This window comes from Schistocerca nitens, chromosome 1, assembly GCF_023898315.1.
Source record: "Schistocerca nitens isolate TAMUIC-IGC-003100 chromosome 1, iqSchNite1.1, whole genome shotgun sequence".
Lineage (NCBI taxonomy): Eukaryota > Metazoa > Arthropoda > Insecta > Orthoptera > Acrididae > Schistocerca > Schistocerca nitens.
The window spans coordinates 542,207,213-542,229,069 of NC_064614.1; the positions used below are offsets into that span (position 1 = coordinate 542,207,213).

The 21,857-nt window shown below is 38.8% G+C and overlaps 1 protein-coding gene across 1 annotated transcript in view; it reads right to left on the reverse strand.

Annotated features, from left to right (window-relative positions):
• Positions 1-21,857, reverse strand: part of LOC126254107 (uncharacterized) — a 285,482-nt gene that overhangs the window by 30,994 nt on the left and 232,631 nt on the right. The window contains exon 14 of the mRNA XM_049955283.1: positions 11,076-11,311. Coding sequence (XP_049811240.1) covers positions 11,130-11,311 — 182 coding nt within the window. The 3' untranslated portion in view covers positions 11,076-11,129. The remainder of the gene's footprint in view (positions 1-11,075; positions 11,312-21,857) is intronic.

The window sequence follows — 21,857 nt, forward strand, 5'->3', positions numbered from 1 at the left end:
AATGACACATGTGGGACAATATGACGACAACACAGACGAAATTTTGTGACCACTACACACAAAGTCAAATGCTGTGCTGCATTTTAGTTGCGTCACATGTCGTGGGGGTAGATAATCTCCTAGTGCATATATAGCATATTGGCCAACAAGCTGACAGACATACATGAGCATATCAATTATTTTGACAATGGAGAAATGGAATCAATAAAACAGAATCTTCTTGACATAAAGAGAATGTTCTGATGTGGGAATAAAATCACAAATAGGAAAAACTGAATTATATTTATTGAAGGATGAGGTTAAGAATTACGACACTAGTGACTGATGAGTAATCAAGTAAATATACTTAGTAATGTAAGTGTTATAAGGATTAGGAGACGCTTACACACACCACTCAGTATTCATATGGATAAATACCCATAAAACGTTGGACAATATATAGCAGATCAGGAACAGGGAGAGAATGCAAAAGAAGTTCAATACATTAATCACAGAATAAGGTAAACATACTTATAACAAAGCAGGGCAAGTGGAACAGAGTTATTGGTGGAAGGCATCACCCAAGAAGAAGCATATGATAATAGATTATTATTTCACAATTTAGGTGCAATATCAGTGCAGAATGCTAAGAGATGTAAATATTAATGTAAAACAAGACCTGAGGAAGGTGGGAATGTACATAAGGTAGTGACCACCAGAGTTGAGCATAGGAGGAGGAACAACTTTTACTGATGAGAGTATAAGCAAGGTAAGATACTTCATATAGGAATTGAAAGAAGATGGTGCAATGTACCCCAAGGCAAAATTTTAGGAGAATAAAGGGTACATGGACCTATGGAAAGGATGATTTACACTTTATAGGGTGGATCCCTGAAAGAAAGGACACGTACCGCTTTTCTGAAGGGAGCGTTGTAAAGGGACACTGACATCTGACATGGAAACATAACCGAGAAGTATTTGCCCATAGAACGAGGTGTAAATGAGCACAAGAAGTATGTTCCTGTTAAAGAAGCATTCTCCAGACTAGAGTAATATGGTATGGGCCTGGCTGATTAAACTTCATAAATTTGAGTAGTTTCTACAGTGGTTTAAGGATGCAAGTATTTGAGCTTGGGAGTAGGTAAATGGATTGTTGATTCCAATGTCAGAAGTAACTCCTTGAGTAATTGAATTAAATGAAATAATTTAAATTGCAAATAAGTGTAAATAGATACCTATGCCAACACCTGAAAAGAGAGAGAGAGAGAGAGAGAGAGAGAGAGAGAGAGAGAACATGGTAGTAAACCAGTGTCATCTAAATATAGCAAATAAAAGATGATAGCTGGCTATCTGTAATATGTTGAGAAACCTACAAAAAGTGTTTGTGCATGTCAGAATACCCGTCACTAAGTGCAGTAGATATCATGTAACCAAGATAATAAGAACAAAAGGTGAATACTAAAGTATGATCCCAGAATTAAACTTCCCGTATTATGGAGTGGAGTTGAAATTATACCCAAGATTAACAAAGAATGCAATGAAAGATGCTACATACAAGTCTCACGGGGACCTGAAATGAAAATAGCTTTTGTGTTTGGTAAACTTATGATGAAAAGTAGTTGGTGAAATATGAGGTGAACTGAATGAAACTTTATGCAAGACCCAGAGGGACATGAACTGCTAAAAGCATTAGTATTTTGAGAAGTTGTAACATTAAATAATTGTTTAAAAAATGATGTATATTGTAAATGCATTGAATCTTTTAGAATTAAAGTCTATGAGATCAACATCTTTGTCCCAGTGGGGGAATATGAGGTGTAACATGTCATTTGTAGAATGAGATGTTCCACATCCTTAATTCCAATGGCTGATGAAATATGTTTGTGAGTTAACCCTTTTGGGACGCGAGGCCCGTATACGCGGCCCGATTGTCGCGTCACACACCCAGCACTCTATCTAGGAACTGGCTTGGAGTATCGACACGGGATGGGGCGCATTCTGTTGGAAAAAATGTGAACTACACATGCAGCGCGGGTGATCGGCACATGCTCAACCCCTCTCCCACCAGTCTTCTCCTCAGCACTCTGCTAATTGTTCGTGCTGTTGCTAGGGAGCTCGCGTGGCACCTGCAGCCGTGTTTATTTTTGCGCTTCAGTGATTTATTGTCTTCTGAATGAAGTGGTGATTTTTGTGTTAGTGGCTACATAATTATGGCTCATTTATCTAATAAGGACATTGAGAGTTTGCTGAATGACAGCAATGAAGAGTGGAATGTAGACGAAGATGATGGTGAGAGTGAGTGGTCAGGAGGTAGTGGTTATGATGAAAAAGATGATGAAGAAAATGAAGATGAAGATGGAAATGAAGAAGACAATGAGGAAGAAAATGTCGATGAAGAAAATGAAGAGGATGGTGGTGATTTGAATGATGGCTGTGGCGCGAATAGTGGTGCTCCTCAGGGTGGTGGTGTATGGACAGATATTACAGGAATAAGGGAGCTTCCTAATGAAATCAATTTCGTGCCACAAAGGGAAAAAAAATTCTGAAGTAGTGACAAATTGTAGGAGTTTCCTAGATTTTTTCCAACTATATTTTTCTGACGAGCTTTTGAATGACATTGTGGCCGAGACAAACCAATACGCCCATGATAAGATTGAAAAAAAGAGCCCCCTGAAACCTCATTTGCAGTGGAAAGGTTGGCATGATGTGACTTTGACAGAAATAAAAGCTTTTTAGGGTACCATTCTCAACATGGCGATGAATGAAAAAAAGAGACATAAAAGCCTACTTTTCTACTGATTGGACAACAAAGCAGGACTTTTTTCCAGAAGTATTTTGCTGTGACCGATTTTTGCAACTTTACCGGGCCTTTCACATTTGTCCTCCAGCTCCTCGGTGCTCATCAAAATTAGCTACTTGAGCCCAAAAAGTGAAGAATGTCGCCGATTTCATTGACAGCAAGTGTCGAGAATACTTTTCTCCAGGGGAAAAAATTGCAGTGGATGAGTCTAATGTCGGTTTCAAGGGAAGAATTACGTTCAAGTGCTATAATCCTCAGAAAGTGGGGACTACGAGTCTATGTCCTGGCCGATTCGGAAACAGGATACATTTCGGAGTTTGAGCCCTACTATGGGTCTCCTACGACGAAGTCCTTGGTGCACCCTGAACTTCCCTTTATGTTCCGAATCATCCTTCATTTGTTTGTTCGACTCTACAGCAAGATTGCCCAGCTCAGGGGAGGCACATAGGCACATGCACACCGACAGATACTATACAAGCTTGCAGTTGGCGGAGGAATTGAAGAAAGAAAAAACTCATATAATCGGGACAATAATGGCAAACCAAAAAGGTTTACTGGTCGAGGTAATTAGCTTATTTCACTAAATATTTTGCAAAATAGGACTGCACAAAATTTACAATAAATTTTTTTACTTGCAGGTAAAGGGAAAAAATGCTGTCAAAACTCAAAAAGGGCGACATGAAGGCATTCGAGAATGCAGTGGCAGTTATTCTAGCATGGAAAGACAAAAGGCCGGTTATCATGGAATATACTCATCACAAAGATGTGCAAGAAATCACCCAGAAAAAGCGGGGAAGCAGTGAAGAGGTGATCCAGAAGCGATCAATGATTTGTGACCACACGGCAAATATGGGAGCCATAGACAGAGCCGATGACTAGTGCGCTTCGTACCATTTTGCCAGAAAATCCCTCAAATGGAGGAGGAAAATTTTCTTCTGGTTATTCGAGGTACGATATTCACTTTTCTAATAGGCCTTGGCCTACTTAGTAAACTTTTATTTTGAAAAAAGGGTAATTGTTCTGGCTAATTTCAGGTGGGGATCGTCAACGCCTACTTGCTATATGTCATCATAGCAACGAAAGGAGAGACACTAAAGAGTCATTTGCAGTTTCGGAAGAATCTCGTCAAGGAACTTGTGGGCGATGCCAGGGCTCAACCAATCCCACTGAGGAAGAGGCCACGCTCTGAACATGATGACCTATACAGGATGGATGGCCTGTACCATTCTATTGCAAGAATATACACCGAAAAACAGGGTGGCTGTGTCGTTTGCAGTGATCGCTTTAAGCCAGGAGGGCGAAAACGTCCCCCCCCCCCCTTTTTTTGCGAAACTTTTCCGTCCAAACCTTCTCTTCATGTGCCTGAGTGCTCCAACAGGTATCACAAAGTAGCAAAGTACCGAAAGGACTTTTAAAATATGATTGCCTATCGAAAAATCGATATGCCAAAGTTGTAAAGTTTGTTTTAAGCAAATTTTATGAAATTTTGTAGCTTATTGACATAAACCAAATTTTTCATCCCTCAAATTGGACTTTTTATTTTTCTTCCCATGGACGTCCCATAAGAGATAAAATTTTAAAGCTAAAACTTTAAAGAATAAGATACAACTAACTTTAATATGTCTAATTCAATGCATCACCTCTCAACTTTTATAAAAAAATCGAATTTTTCATTTTTTTCTATTTTAACACCACCGCCAACTCAAAAAGTGCGCAATATGGAATAATGGAAACAGTATGCCAGTAAAGAGGATGTTTTAAGCTTCATTTACAAAAAAATTTACACCGATAAGTCAAAAACTATATTATTTTATAAGCAACAAAAGAAATCTAAGGGATATAGAACCCGCATAGCGCTGCCGAATTGCTCCACTTTGGGGAAACACGCTCCATCCCGAAAGGGTTAAGGTAGTTAGTAAGTAGGAAGCACCCCACTTTTGGGAGGTTTTTGATGGATTGTGCACATCGAAGTTGTACCGATCCTGTGCTATAGGTGACGAGGGCTGTAGATTGGCACTTCTACCTCCTAGGTGGCTTTGTTTGCTCTGTGAGGCTGCAAGTAATGGGCATGGAGTGCACATGACCTCCATGATGTCAAAGAAATCATTGCTGAAAAGACAACTGATGTTCAGATTTTTATTTTGTCAAAAAAATTGTTCGAGTCTCTTGTGAGATGCACCCATGGAAACACCTATCTGGAGTTTTATGCCTACGCAGTCAATTAATAAGAAGTTAGGATTGTAAGTTATAGGAAATACAATGAGTTCAACTTCTCTGGGTTTATCATTCCACTAGGCAGAAGAAAATGTCTCTTTTGGCATCATCAATACCGCAGACCGAAGTTCATGAGGGAAAAGCAGGAACCCTGCAGCATTGTTATAGTGCAGTAGCTGACAACGTAAAAAATAGAAAAATCCAGTAAAATACGAGAACTGCAGATCGATTATTGGACTGTTTCAATGGCTCATTCCTATCATTAGAATTTATGCTTTTGCTTTACTACACACAATTTCATTAGTGTGTCACCCATGAGCATCTGGACACCAACAATTACAGCCTTTACATCTGATCAGAATTTGTTTGAGATTTGGGACAGAACTTTCAATAAGATAGTACTACAGTAGTCATTGCAGGTTTCATGCATTGACCTCTTGACAGCCAAACATTTTCTATTCAGATCTCTCTATATCCCTATGCTTTGTTTTATACCTATTATACAATAGTTGTTATTTCTTTCCAAGTGCTTTAATATCATTGAGGTCCCTCCCATCATGACCTGTAGTACTAGATAAATATCTATCCACTGTATTGTCAATTATTCTTTTAACCTTTAGCCACATTTCTTCCACATGCTTCTCCCAAAAAGCAAATGTTTTGAGTCCTCCTTTCAGACTGCCTCTTTATCTAGCTAACTGAACATGTAAATCTTCCTACTTGCTTTTAGCTACCTTAACACTTTAGTTACTCATGGTCACTGGTACTAGTTTTAATAGGGAACCAGAATCAGACGGCCATGTATCAGTTCTGGGGCCAATGTTACAGATTGAGAGCTTCAATAAAACTGTGTAACCAATGAGGTCTTCTTCAGTTTCACTATGTTGCTGGAATGATTCAAGTATTGCACTTGACCCTAGATGACAGGCACCACCAACCTGTAGATGGTTGCATCTTGTTACCTCAATGGTTGTCGGAACAGCCTCTTTATCATGTTGAATCAGGTGTCTATATTACACGTGGAATGCACAAGATCTCACGCACCCGTTTGTCTTCAGGGGTACAATTATTCGCAATATATTTTAAGTAGTGCTGATGATTAACAGATCCTTACCCTTTTGCGTTTGCAATCCTTTCTGCTGTGCTCCACCCTACCCCAATACTGGTCACAGCAGGCTTCCTAACAGGTGAAAGTGTCTCTCACTGGCTCAATTTCAGTTTCAGGGAAGCCACTATCTTGAACTTCTTGGTTATGGCAATGGGTATAGCTCCCTGAGTTTTTCTTTGACTTGCCTCCCTAGGACACTTACCTCTACCGCTAACAAGCCACTGCAGTCAAGTGGACAAGCGGAGATACATTCAGCACTACAGTGGGTACAGTATCCACTGGAAAGTATAGCACTTGAGGTATTTTTGGTATATATGGTACAAGAGAGTCAGCACTTCATCCAAAATACCTATCCTCAGTAGGTTCCAATTGCTTGACAGTAGTCACAGAATGATTTTCAGCTGCTCAGGAACTATTCCAGGAAGGTTCCAACTGCTCGACAGTAGTCAAGAGTGATTTCCACAGCCTAGGAACAGCTAACTTGTTCCATGCTTGAGACCAATACTCGCAACTGGGCTTCAATCTGCCTGGAGCAATATTTATCCGAACACCAAAAAATAACTTTAAATTAGCTTCACTGATTTAAATTCAGTATCAGGTATGCTGAAATAACTGCAAAATACCTGGGATAAAATTTACAGATACCTTGGAGGCAACTTTGTCCCTCAAACATCTTTAGTGGTTATGCCCAATCGTAAGTATCAAAAACTTTGCCAATGAATGACACATCAACAACATACACTGCTGCTGAAGCAGAAAGCTAAATGGAACATGATATGACAGTTGTAAAATGCACAAAATATGATTTTTACAATGCAGCAATAGAATTTGTTACAGCTAAGTTTATACCACAATTGTAATATTTTATGTATCGACTTAAACAGGCCAATGAAGTGAAGAAAAAGTTAAAATACTACACTAATCATGTAGTATTTACACTGCAATAGCGGTAAAATGATTTTCTAAAAAAATATTGTTGCCATGGTTTGCAGAATGCATAACTGTAGCTGAAAATCTATTATTTAATCTTTTATGCAGAATATTCTTAAGTGTCAAACAACTGAAAGTTCTGGTTGTAACATGAACAACATTATGAAAAAGATAAGAGTGTTACTCACCTTAAATATGACATGTTGAGATGCAGACAGACACAACAAAAACTATTTGACACTGAACTTTTGCAAAAGCTTTCTTCAGGAGGAAAAGAAAGCACAAACACATTCACACACGCAAGCACACGTCATGCATACACGACCACTCTCTCTGGCCGCTGAGACCACAATCCAATGTGTGGTGTTTTGAGTGGGAGCAGCAATTATGTGGGAAAGGGGGAGGGCTAGCACAGTATGAGTGGGGGAGAGGAGACAGACCTGCCTGACAGTGTGTGCAAATGCTAGATGGTTGTCATCAGTATCAGGAAGCTTTGGGAAGAGGCAGGGAAGGGGAGAGGAGGGGAGGGGGGATGGAAAAGGAAAGCAGCAGAGAAGTCAGAGAGCAGACCACAATTATGGTGGGGGATGTGAACTGGGAGTAGGTGATAGGGCAGATGGGGCGGAGCTTGGAAGGTGCATGTGGGGGCAATAGATTACCATAGGTTGAGGCCAAGATGATTTCAGAAGTGGAGAACGTGTTGTAAGGATACCTCACCAACTGCACATTTCAGAAACACTGGTGGTGGAAAGGAGGATCCAGATGTCGCTGGTTGTGAAGTAGTCACTGAAATCAAGCACGTTATGTTTGGTTGCATGATGTACCACAGGATGGCCTACTTTGCTCTTGGCCATAGTTTGGCAGTGGCCATTCATCCTGGTAGCCAGCTGGTTGGTTGTCACACCAGTATAAAAAGCTATACAATGACGGCAGTAGAACTGGTACATGACACAGCTGTTTTCGCAAGTGGCCTAGCCTCTATTGGGATACAATAAGCCTGTGACAAGACTACAATAGGACGTGCTGAGTGGGTGGATTGGACAGGTCTTGCACCTGGGTCTTCCACAGGGATATGATCCCTGTCCCTGTGGAAGACCCAGGTGCAAGACCTGTCCAATCCAACCATTCAGATGGGAGATATGATACTGCGGGAAGAGTTTGACAGAGCACTGAAAGACTGAAGTCGAAACAAGGCCCCGGGAGTAGACAACATTCCATTAGAACTAATGATAGCGTCGGGAGAGCCAGACCTTACAAAACTCTACCATCTGGTGAGCAAGATGTATGAGACAGGCAAAATACCCACAGACTTCTCACGGCTGCAAAATACTAACGCGAATTCTTTACGGACAAATGGAAAAACTGATAGAAGCCGACCTCGGGGAAGATCAGTTTGGATTCCGTAGAAATGTTGGAACACATGAGGCAATACTGACCCTATGGCTTATCTTAGAAGCTAGATTAAGAAAAGGCAAACCCACATTTCTTGCATTTGTAGACTTAGAGAAAGCTTTTGACAATGTTGACTGGAATACTCTCTTTCAAATTCTGAAGGTGGCTGGGGTAAAATACAGGGAGCGAAAGGCTATTTACAATTTGTACAGAAACCAGATGGCAATTATAAGAGTAGAGGGACATGAAAGAGAAGCAGTGGTTGGAAAGGGAGTGAGACAGGGTTGTAGCCTCTCCCCAATGTTATTCAATCTGTCTATTGAGCAAGCAGTAAAGGAAACAAAAGAAAAATTCAAAGTAGGTATTAAAATCCATGGAGAAGAAACAAAAACTTTGAGGTTCGCCGATGACATTGTAATTCTGTCAGAGACAGCAAAGGACTTTGAAGGCAGCTGAACAGAATGGACAGTGTCTTGAAAGGAGGATATAAGATGAACATCAACAAAAGGAAAACAAGGATAATGGAATGTAGTCGAGTTAATTCGGGTGATGCTGAGGGAATTAGATTAGGAAATGAGACACTTAAAGTAGTAAATGAGTTTTGCTATTTGGGGAGCAAAATAACTGATGATGGTTGAAGTAGAGAGGATATAAAATCTAGATTGGCAATGGCAAGGAAAGCGTTTCTGAAGAAGAGAAATTTGTTAACATCGAGTATAGATTTAAGTGTCAGGAAGTTATTTCTGAGAGTATTTGTATGGAGTGTAGCCATGTATGGAAGTGAAACATGGATGATAACTAGTTTGGACAAGAATAGAATAGAAGCTTTTGAAATGTGGTGCTACGGAAGAATGCTGAAGATTAGATGGGTAGATCACATAACTAATGAGGAGGTACTGAATAGAATTGGGGAGAAGAGGAGTTTGTGGCACAACTTGACTAGAAGAAGGGATCGGTTGGTAGGACATGTTCTGAGGCATCAAGGGATCACCAATTTAGTATTGGAGGGCAGCGTGGAGGGTAAAAATCGTAGAGGGAGACCAAGAGATGAATACACCAATCAGATTCAGAAGGATGTAGGTTGCAGGTACTGGGAGATGAAGAAGCTTGCACAGGATAGAGTAGCATGGAGAGCTGCATCAAACCAGTCTCAGGACTGAAGACCACAACAACAACATGATCCCTCTGGCGAGGGGTAGGGAGCAGGAGTGGCATAGGGATGGACTAGGATATGGTGGTGTTTGGTGGGTAACGAAAAACTACTTTAGGAGAGGTGGGAAGTATCTTGGATAACATGGGCCACATTTCAGGGCATGGTGATAGTTAGTGAAAGCTCTGAGAAGGATGTGGTCGATTTGTTTCAGTATGGGATGCTATCAGGTGATGAAGGGAACACTCCTTTGTAGCTGGTTCTTGGGGGTGGTGGGAATATTGGATGTGTATGAGGATATGGCAAAAGAAATCTGTTGTGGGCTAGGCTAGGGATAATACCTGTATGTGAAAGCCTTTGTGAAACCTTCAACATACTGGGCAGGGGAATTCATATCACTGTAGATAGAGTGGCCCAATTTTATGGGAGAGATTTTTTTGGCATGGAAGAGATGGCAGCTGTCAAAATGAAGATACAGTTGGTGGTTGGTGGGTTTAATGAGGACAAAGGTGCGGATGTAGCCATCAGAGAGGAGGATGTCAGCATCCAGGAGGGTGGTACACAGAGTCGAGGAGGGCAAGTTACAACGCGTGGGAGAGAACGTGTTGAGGCTGTTATGACACTCCATGCTCCTACAGGCAGCACTAGCATCTTTTCCCACCCTTACCCTTCTATCCTTCCCTTTCCCTACTCCATGCCGACTCTTTACTCCAACAATTCACACAAGACATATTACTGCTCACATCAGATGATGTTGCAGCCAGTCTTAGCATCTGGCGCCAGTAGCCATGCATGTGTGAATGTTCGAGTAACAATATATCCTTTCCAAATAGTCATTATTTCATCCTGTACTTTCCATATAAATATTTAAAGGTATGAAGTGTATTATTTGAATTTTAAATATGTATGTTCACCTGTATACATATAAATTCACTTGTCCAATATATTATCCAAAAGCCATTTTCATAGAATATAAGACCAATACAAACACAGTTCCATATTGCTTATTGTTTTTCATGTTAAATGTACACAAATAAAACAAAAAGAAAGCTGCTTCTTTGGGGGGGGGGGGGGGGGGGACACCTACTGCTTCCTCAGTTACGATAAACAGCTATTGTTTTATCTCCTATTGGCAGCTGATATATTTTTCAAAGAAAATAATGACTTTTGTCAATAAACAGACAACTGTTCACAATACATTACTCTTGTCACACAGTTTTACAATAAACATTGTTAGTTAGCTTTTTTTTTTAAAAAAAAAACACAACTCTTTTCAATCCTTGAATCCAAATAATTTGTAGTAGGAATGGCTAATGAAGATTTCTCAATGTTAGATTGGAGCTTGCTGAATACCTTGCTTAGCAGTGCGTAACTTTACTCTTAATCCCAGCAAGAAGACAAACTCTACATGAAAATTACATACTGAGGGAGAACATGTAGGGACAAATTTGATTGTGATATGCTATGTTACATGACAATTCATAACACTGTAATTAACATACCTGTTTCCAAAATGTCAAAGAAGTACACAAATGTTTCACTTGCAGAAAGTTATTTCAGTTCTGCTTCATGTGACTGCTGTCAGTCTGGGTGGCAATGCTCCTACACAATACTTGACAACAGCAGCAACGAGTAGTTGATGTCTGAAGATCCAAATTTTGTGTAATTTTCTTATTTTGTTTCAACTGTAGGTCCATTTGTTCCAGAACCACAAGTGGAATTTGTGTCAACTTAGAATCTGTAACATAATTCATGTGAAATATCAGTAATTATTTCGAGTACACATCAAAACTCTCAAATTTGAATTCATTTATATTTGCCGGAAGTGAATGACCTTAATGATATACAAATTCAAACTATTTCCGTGTAGTAGATTACTCAAAAACAATCCAACATGCATAGAAATCAAGGTAAATACAATGAGTTTGGAACACACATTTATTTATTTGTATTCAGGTTCAAGGTAGTTCTGAATAATTCTATGTGTAGCTGTTTATTTTTCAGGAAAAGTGTTATGGCAGATGCTCAACTCCTGTAACTTCTATTGGGTGCTTAAAAAACATTGTGCTACTGATGTAAAAACAGATAATTTCAGGTTTGTGTGACTACACTATGGTGCAATGAAGCACAAAGTGAGGAATACCAATGCACTGTAAAAACCTGGTTGACCTGGAGACCTAGCAATGGGACTGGTTTACAGATAAGCTGTAGCAAACTATCAAAGTGCCATATGTACAGCAAAGTTGTGTGGATGAGTTAAATGAAATATTCTCTTTTCACAAGACCCAACCATGAGATGGCTGTAAGAAAAGCATAATTTTCTGTAGCATATTAAAAAAGCATCTGGTGAACAAAATTGAATTTCATTATTGCGTAAGCCAGATACATTGTAAAAAGAACTGGATTTCATGAAAATTTTCCCAAAGGAACAAATAATCATATCATAATAAAATCCAGAGGAATTGAGAAAAGTGGCTGAGCAAGTAGATATACTGATAATTACCATTCAGTATAGCAGAAGAAAATTTGTTAATATGCAAGACATAGTGAAAAATCAGTCATTACTCATAGGTAGCACCAGCTATTGGAATGTTCTCAAACAGCACTGTTCATCATGCGTTGAGTCGACAGAATGTGCATTACTTGTGAAGAAGAAATCTTTTCTGTGACGAGTTCAAAATTTAAAGTGTGTCATGATATGCCGCTGGTGAAACTTATTTTAGTACTTGCTCTATTATGACATTCATAGGCTTATTTTATGATGTAAGGAATTTTTCTTTTTTAATTTGTTAATGGGTTTATGGCACCACCCACACAGTCAGCCTCAGACCATAAAAACAACAATTAGCTGTGCCATCCTTTTAAGCAGAACTTCAGTAAACAACCTATGTAAATTAACATATTTAATATATTATAAAGCAAACAAAAAATCTCTCTTCCTTTATTCTTATTTGGCACTTTGTTATAAAATAGTATAGAAGCTTGATAAGTTAGTTTGGGTGGCCATCAAATGGTTCAAATGGCTCTGAGCACTATGGGACTGAACATCTGAGGTCATCAGTCCCCTAAACTTAGAACTACTTAAACCTAACTAACCTAAGGACATCACACACATCCACGCCTGAGGCAGGATTCGAACCTGCGACCATAGCTGCAGCGCGGTTCTGGACTGAAGTGCCTAGAACCGCTCGGCCACAACGGCCAGCTAGGTGGCCATCCTCCACAGCAAGCACAATAAAAAACACCTCCTAACCCTGCACGAAAATTGCCACATACAGAAAACCAAAGCAGCAAAGAAAACCCTGTTGAATGATCAAGTTCACATACCAAACAATTCATTGTTTACACTAATGGATAAAATAATAGAATAACACACCAAAAGAGGATGATAATAATAATAATAATAATAACAATAACAATAATGGTAACAATAACAATACTACCCGACAGCTTTTCACTTGCTTGTCCATAGAACACTTAAACCAAAACAGAAATCAGCTGATCACCACTCATTCATACTCAACCCCCCCCCCTCCCCACACACAGGTATGAACATCATTAATAGACATTAGTTTTGAACATATACCTTGTAAGTTTGGCAACGTGTAGGTAAACAAACCAAACAGGCGGAAACAAATAATGAACTCACAATATTTATGCCTTTCAAAGCACAGTGTTCAAACAAATAGCTATAACTAGTGGCAAAAGAATAATAGTGCACCATAAAGAAGAAGCAGAAACATGGTGAACAGTGTGAAAGAAAAAAGAAAAAGTTCGGAATACAAAATTGTGCTTATGTTGTGGAAATGAAGTGGCAGTGCGGCCTCCAGACCAGGTGAGGAAGTGCCCAGCCTCCAGACCAGGTGAGGAAGTGGCAATGCCAATAAGCTGTAACTGACTACTTATTTACACAAAAAAAACTGTATGTGAACTGTCTGATAATCCAAAAATAACAAAACTGTCATTTTAGATCCCACTGAAGATGCCTTAGAGTAAGAAAAAGGCAAAACACGAATGGGAAAAATAAATTACATTGCAGCAAGAAAAGGTGTTTGTTTAAAAAAACAAGTATTATATAGAATGTATAGCCTACCATGTGTCTTCTGATGCTAAAAAGGTTTTAATGTTCGCAGGCAAGGCATTTTCAGATATCATCACATACTATAATAGTTTTGTGGTTTCTTGAAAACTTCTGTGGCAGCCGAAGAAATGTGATCAACATCTTCCTCACTGCCACATTCTCTCAAAGATGACTTGATCACGTTGAGATCATAAAGATGTTGTTGGGATCTCCTGCGATTGAAGCGAAGTCACTTGAAAGTTTCTGTTTTATCTGAGGTTTTGGTACCAAAGATGTGATGGGAGATAGGCACCACTGGGGCATAGTGCCTCCCTTTAATTTTGTATGACTGTTGGCAATTAGTCCTTATGTTGTGAAGGATATCACTGGGTGGCACTTCATCATATTTCACTGAACCACTGCATACAGTTTCCTAGAACGGATTATCTACTTTTATTCCACTGTGTGCTTTTATCTGTAAAATGATGCTCATCTTTTTTTACATGAGAAAGTTCATGCACTGCTTCTATAATCTGATACACTACATAAATTTTGGTACTGTAGACATTGTACCATTTTTAACAGCATCAGTGGTGAGCATGAGCCCGATAAAATTATGATTGTTTGTTCTTCCACTTCTTTTGCGTATTTAAGTCCCTCTAAAATACTATGAATTCTGCAGTAAGAATGGACACAATTTCTGGGAGCTTGAATATACCTCAGTCTTTCCATTTACGAATTCACTTCCTGGCCTGTCTTTTTGTTTGGACCCACCTGTGTAGACTTATCCTGAAAATGGTTTTGCGGCTAGGTCGTCAGCCTAAATTTTTCACATTCAGTGAACCATTGCTGAATAGAATGCATGTATTGATACTCAGCTTCACTAAGGTATTAGCACAGGGCTTGCTGAATCAGCCAATAATTTGGTAAATGGTGATGCGTTCATGAAATGTAGAAATGTCGAAAGTAAAATTGTGCTAAGGAAAAAAGAAATTATTCAAGTTTCTGAAACTGGTCTCTGAATAAGGTTCAAAGGAAAAAAACCACAGTTGTTTGGTGCATCTTTATCAACACTTGCCTCTCCCCACAAAATGGATGATGAGGTTATTAGACATATAACAGAAGCTCAGAATGAGCAAGGATGGGGAAGGAAATTGGCCATTTTCTTTTCAAAAGGTTTAGGGAAAAACCGAAAATATAAAGCTGGATGGTTGTTTTTCCTCTGTCCAAAATGCAAGTACATCTTAGCAATGGTGTCACCTCACTTGATAAAACAAACATAGTTTTCCGGAACAGGGATGAGACTAATGAACTAAACTAAATGAGCTAAACATCACCCAAACATAACTGCAATACAATAATCCCCAAGATGACGATGTTCTACAGTCTCCAAAAATTATGCAAGCAGAACAGATGTTCTAAATAACAAAATAACAGGTGTCGCAGTGAAATGGGCAATTCTGAAACTTCCATCTGAGACACAAGTTTATTTGCAATGCTATAAAAAATATAACATGGATTTACAATGCCTGCCACTTAAAATACCCAGCACTTGAAAATGATATCATATAAGGTGGCTGCCTTTTTCTTTCACACACATTTAAAGTCTTTTATAGAACTTAGACATCACATCTTGCAGGACTGGCACTGGAAATCGATTAACTTCCTCCCAAATTTGATCCTCCAGTTCCTGACTGTGAAGTGGCATTTCATGAAGCATTTCAGGATTTTCATGCGATCAGTATCTAAAGTTATGCTTGTTAACAAAACCTGAGACATAAAAATTGGCCTCATCACCCAGGATCAGACTGTTACACAGGCCAGGGTTGTCATTCATGAGTTCCAACAATTCCTGGCAAAAGCTTAGTTTCTTTAGGAGGTCATCCAACATTCAGTTTTTGCACAACCTATATTTTGTATGAGGGGTATTGCAGTTCCTTGTTCAATATTCACCATACACTGCGATCTGTTCTCTCAAGTTGCAGCATGTGCTTGTGTGCAGTACGCCTGGGACTTCAGCTGAAGGCTGCTTCTACTCTTGCAACATTCTCTGGCAAGCATACATTTTGCCCTTCCACCCCTCTTTTGCACCGTATCACGCGATTCCTCCAAAGTTCTGTATTTCCACTTTGATAGATGCATCGAGATGACTGGAACATGATGTGCAAAATTGTAACGAGAATGAAATACACTGGGCGGCCATGTAGCTGTTGTCGTTTTTGTAACACACCTTCACAGCAACAGCGTGTCGTTCACTGGTACATGACGCCATCTTGATTGAACATCGGCCCCCAGTGCCTGCCTGCCGGGCACTCCTCCACACATTGCACAGCCAGTGAAGCAGCTGCTGCAGAGATATTTTGAAATGCTAGAATTATCGCCTGTCATTTCCCCACAGCCTGGCTGTCGAGATCAGCTGATCTTAATCCATGTGACTTCTGGCTATGGGGCTATCTGAATTATGTTGTTTTCAGTGCTCCAATTATGAATGTAGCTGAATTGAAAGCATGCATTTCGCAACGCATTCTGAACGTGACCCCTGAGACACAATGATATGTTGTGGAACACGCTGTTTGCCAATTTTAACTTTTGTGAGGAAGCAGGGACAGCATATTTAACACGTGGCAGTCTCACGACAATTAGAAACCAATGTCATTCTGTTTTTAGGCAGTTTTTGGGTCCATGACATTTAAAACCAATCTCATTGTTGCTTTATATGTGGTTGTTGGCCTCATGACAAATAAAAAACTGATTTTTTCCCCATCAGTTGTGGTATGACCTTGCCATTGTGGATGGGCTTAACTAACAATGCCACAATTGTAGACTGCCACACTTGTGCAGTCATGCACAATGAACAGAACGGATGATGTAATGTACAACTCAATCCATAGCCATCGTACTGTGATTCATCTGTCATTTGTAGCCAACCCCAATTACGTTAAGATGCTTTCAGCACCCTCTACTAGTAAAACTTCAGTTGAAGTTTGTTTTGTTGCACGCTGTTTCCCCTTGCATCAATAATACGCTGTTCAAATTTTATGTCGTTCTAAACAGCGGTTCTCTTTCTACAGCATTTTGAACCGGAACTTTGAATCTAATGTACATTGTATCAATAATTACATTTTGCAAGTCCCAGGATAAAATGCAGTCTTGTGAATGATGGTAATTAACAACAGTGGTAACTCCCAGCTTTATACAATCAATCACGTGGTTGGTTCTGTTGCACACATAACACGGAGATAGAAGTTTGTGACGCAAAAGCTCGTATTAGTAGCCCCACAGCAGAAGATTACATTTGCATCTGTATTCCATAATTCACAGTATGTTTGTGTCAGATGGTAACAGCATAAAAATTATCCCAAACTGCATTTATTTTACCACATCTATCCACAAATGGTATGTGGGAAGAAAGTCTGTCGGTATGTCTCTGAATAAGCTGGAATTTCTCTAGTTCTAGAGTCATGGTACAATTTCTCTGGACAGATACTCTTAAGGTATTTGAAGGTTGTGACGGATTCCCATGAGTGATCACTAATTCTGCAGTCAAATAATATTACCATATTTATTCGAGTACAGGATGATCCTTATTATAAAGCAACCCCCCTTTTTTTTCAAAAGGGCTTCCTGAGAAAAATTTATTTCCAACATATTCTAATCAAAATTACAAATTGTTTTGTGACAAAGTACCTGTGAAAAAAGTTAACATTATATCTATTCTAAATTTAGGCCCTTTATTGCTTTCCACATTTTGAAAATACAAGGAGAAATAAAATAAATGAAAAGAAATAGTGCAGACTATTTTCTTTACGGCAGTTTTTGCTTACTAATGCTCTCATGGTATCACTAATTTCAATCATTATCCTTATAGTAAAGCTGTGAAATATAAATCATCGACGTCACAAATATTTGGCTGTTTCTTGCAAATATGTTGCAATTTCTGAGGTTGTGGTTACTGTGGGACCTGAGAATAAAGACATTTCTATCCGAATACATATCGGATTTCCCTTCTATACCGACATGAGAAAGTTACAATGATCTTGCTTCCAAACACATCATCTGCTCACCACTCTCTCATTGACTATGTAGAACAGCAGCTGACACATTCTCTTTCATTCCCATCATACATCACAGTGAGCACTGACTACATTGCACCACAAAATGCACAAGTATGCTACTGGCCTCTATCTAGACTTTTACCGTCTCCTGCAGAAATGAATACTTGTCGAGTAGTTGTCCAATTTTAAAGCCAATTCAATTTTAACTACTAATCCCATAGAGCACATATGGCCTAAAAGTAGACTCTGTGGAACAATTGGCCAGACATTCCTTCGGGAGCCATGAATGTACAATAGGATTTGGCTTATTTTCCATGAGAGAGAATTGTCATGAATGAGGCTTCTTTCATAGACTTGTAAATTCTATGCCTTGAATGATACAAGCTGTTCTTGATGCCAATGGCATGTTGACAAAATACTGAAGCTATACGTAGCCTACTCTTCATTTTATTTTATTTCATTTTTCTGTAAAAGGCCTACACAGTTACTAGCCAACATATTAATTTCAAAATACAAGTCTACGTGCTATATTATTTGAATTTTATGGGAGGTGAGATGAATATACCCTCCAAGGTTGATTATTTTTATTGTTGTGGGAGGTCAAACAAATATTATCTCACAAGGAAGATTATTTATAGATGTCAAATTCACAAACAATAATTAACCAATGAAAAAATCCAGAATGGAATGAAACAATATAATGAAAAGTGTAGCTGCTACTCCCCGTATAGCAGATATGCTGAGTCACAGAAAGGCACAACAAAAAACTAAAATTAGTTATTTCCTGAAGAGAATATTTAAAAAAGTAAAATAAAGAAAATACAATCTAATAGGGGAAAAAAAGACTGTGGTGATAGCTGATCTGACACACACTACAGCCACAAGTACAGTAAGCTGACACCTATCAAAGAGCTTCTTTCTAGTGTTAACAGCCAAATAGGCCTACTGTAGTTCAAGAATGAATATTAAAAGCAGAAACAACAGATATTGGAAGGCACATCCACTTGCTCATGTAAACTGCATGTAAGTACATACAAAAACATGCCAATCAGCTGATACATTTCTCTTAGCTGAAAACTATACAGACATCAGCTGGCATTCGAAGTAATTAAAAATTAATACATTCATTTTCAATATTTTTACTATGACCATTTGTCTGTTTTTTTAAAGATTAGACTACTATAAAATGGATAAAATAGAATCTCTTGAAAGAATGTAATGTAGAATCTAGAAAAGCCTACAACTGCGTAATTTGTAGTGAATCAAGATTTAAAATATTATCTCAAAAAAACTGTTTCTTGAATGATGATTTTCAAAAGAAATTATATGATAAGTTAAATTGTAATGAATCTCAACATATACTATTTCTAAATATTATATTGCTGCTATTTGACAATGTAAGCACAAAGCTGAAGCTCCACAGACTACTAGAGTTGTCAACACCGGCACTTCTGAACTTGGGCACCACAATGCTCTGTTCTTGCACTCTAAATTATTCAGGCCGGGCAATCTTTTTGCCTCTCTTTGTACATGGATGAGGAATCATTAATCACATGTGGTGAACATTTGGGTGACTTGAGATGCAGCATGGTGACTGTGATACCCAACTGCACCAGTTAATTTCAAGCAAAAGTGTTACAAATAAGTGATACGTATGTTGTCTTAGACCAAGATTGAATGCCCACATAACAAAAATCACCAAGAATTTATATACTAGGCATGAAAGCCTACGCTGCATGATAGAAGAAACTCATATTTTGCTTATGGCCTGGATATAGTAAGTTATGTAACTGGAGTTGTAATAGAATTAAATCAATAAATTATGATGAAATTGTCAAAAATAAGACATCAGTTCATACTGCAGTAACAGAACAATGGAATGGTGCTAAACAGTTTGTATTACTAATGGTTGGTAGCATGCTTTCAGGTTCCAAGCAATGTTGACTATTCAGCTAAAAACCCCAAAGCATACCATCAATCAATGATGCAGAGAAAACTATTAATTCATGTTGCTTTAAGGTATTACAGCACCTAAATGCCACATCACTAGCATGCAAAAATTTAAATAATATTAAATGCAGTTGCAACTTTAAAAGTCCTGCAATTCAATAAGAAATCTTTCCCAAATAGTCATAATAGTTAGTGGTGGGCATAAGACATCCTGTGAAACTTTACTAAATGCCTTCCCTGAAAACTACTAGGAACAGGTAGTTGGAATCCCACTCATGATGGAAATATATTGGATCTAATGGCAAAAAACAGACCTGACCTCTTGGAGGATGTCCATACAGAAACTGATATCATGAACATGATGTGGTTGTGGCAACAATGATTACCAAAGTACAAAAGACAACTAAAACACACATAAAGATATATGTTTGGTAAACTAGATAAAAAATTTAGTAGTGGAGGAATTTTACAATTTCAGCACAGGGCAGGAGTATGTAGAGGAAATCTGGTTCACATTTAAAATAATGGTTGACCATGCACTGGATAGATATGTACCCCCAGTAGAACAGTTCATAGTGGGAGCGAACCTCCATGGTATACAGTCACTGTAAAGAAACTTCTACAAAAACAGAGATTACTTCACAGTAGGTATTTAACAAAGCATAGGGCTATAAATAGACAGTTGCTGAAAGAAACACGTTTTGCTGGCAAGAGAGCAATGCATGACACCTTCATTGACTATTGTAGCAGAATATTGTCAAGTGGTCTTTCACAGAACCTAAAGAAATTCTGGTCATATGTAATGGCCGATAGTGGCACAAAAGTTAGTGTAAGTCCCATGGCAAATGAGACAAGGACTGAAACTGAGGGTAGTGAAGCAAAAGCTGAACTCCATTTTCAAATGTTCCTTTACAAAGGAAAACCCAGGAGAACTGCCTTGATTTAATCCTTGTACCACTGGAAATATGAGTGAAATAAGTATTTATTGAGAAACATCTGAAATTGTTAAAACTGAACAAAGCTTCAGGCCCAGATGGAATCCCTGTCAGATCCTATACTGAATTTGTGGTTTAGTTAACCCCTCTTTTAACTATATTTTATCGTAGATCCCTTTAACAAAATACTGTTCCCAGTTCTTGAAAAAGGCGCAGGTTATGCCCATCTACAAGAAAGGTGCCGTAGCAGAAGTGATTCACAAAACTATCATCCAATATCCTTGGCATCGATTTGTTGCAGAATCTTACAACATATTCTGCGCTCAAACATAATGAGGTATCTTGAACAGAACGACCACCTCAATGCCAACCAACATGGATTTTGAAAGTATCAGTCATGCGAAATGCTGCTCGCATTTTTCTCACATGTTATACTGAAAGCTTAGGACAAGGCAACCAGGTAGATGCAGTATTACTTGATTTCTGAAAAGCATCTGACTCAGTACTACACCTACACTTATTGTCAAATTTACTACTGCACAGGGTGAAATTTGTGACTGGATTGAGGACTTTTTGGTAGGGTGGACTCAGCATGTTATTTTGGATGGAGAGTCATCATAAGATGTAGAAGTAACTTCATATATGCCCCAAGGAAGTGTGTTGCGACTCTTGCTGTGCATATTTTATATTAATGACCTTGCAGACAATGTTAACAGTAAAATCGAGCTTTCTGCAGACAATGCAGTTATCCATAAAGATGCACATCTGAAAGAAGCTGCATAAATATTCAGTCAGATCTTGGTAAGATTTTGGTGTGGTGCAGAGATTGGCAACTTTCTTTAAATGTTCAGAAATGCAAAATTTTGCACTTCACAAAACAAAAAACTGTATTATCCTATGACTATATCAATGAGTCCCTGGTGCACACGGCCAACTCTTGCAAATAGTGCACACGGCCAACTCTTGCAAATACCTGGGTTTAACACTCTGGAGGGATATAGAGTGGAGTATCACACAGGTTCTGTAATGGGTAAAGCAGATTACGGACTTCAGTTTACCGGTAGAATACTGGGGAAGTGCAATCAGTCTACAAGGGAGATTGATTACAAGTAATTTCAGTGACCAGTTCTAAAACATTGCTCCAGTGTATGGGACCCGTACCAGACAGTACTAACAGGGGATATGGAACATATACACAGAAGGGCAGTACGAATGGTAACAGGTTTGTTTGGTCTTTGGGAGAGTGTCACAGAGATGCTGAAGGGACTGAACTGGAAGACTCTT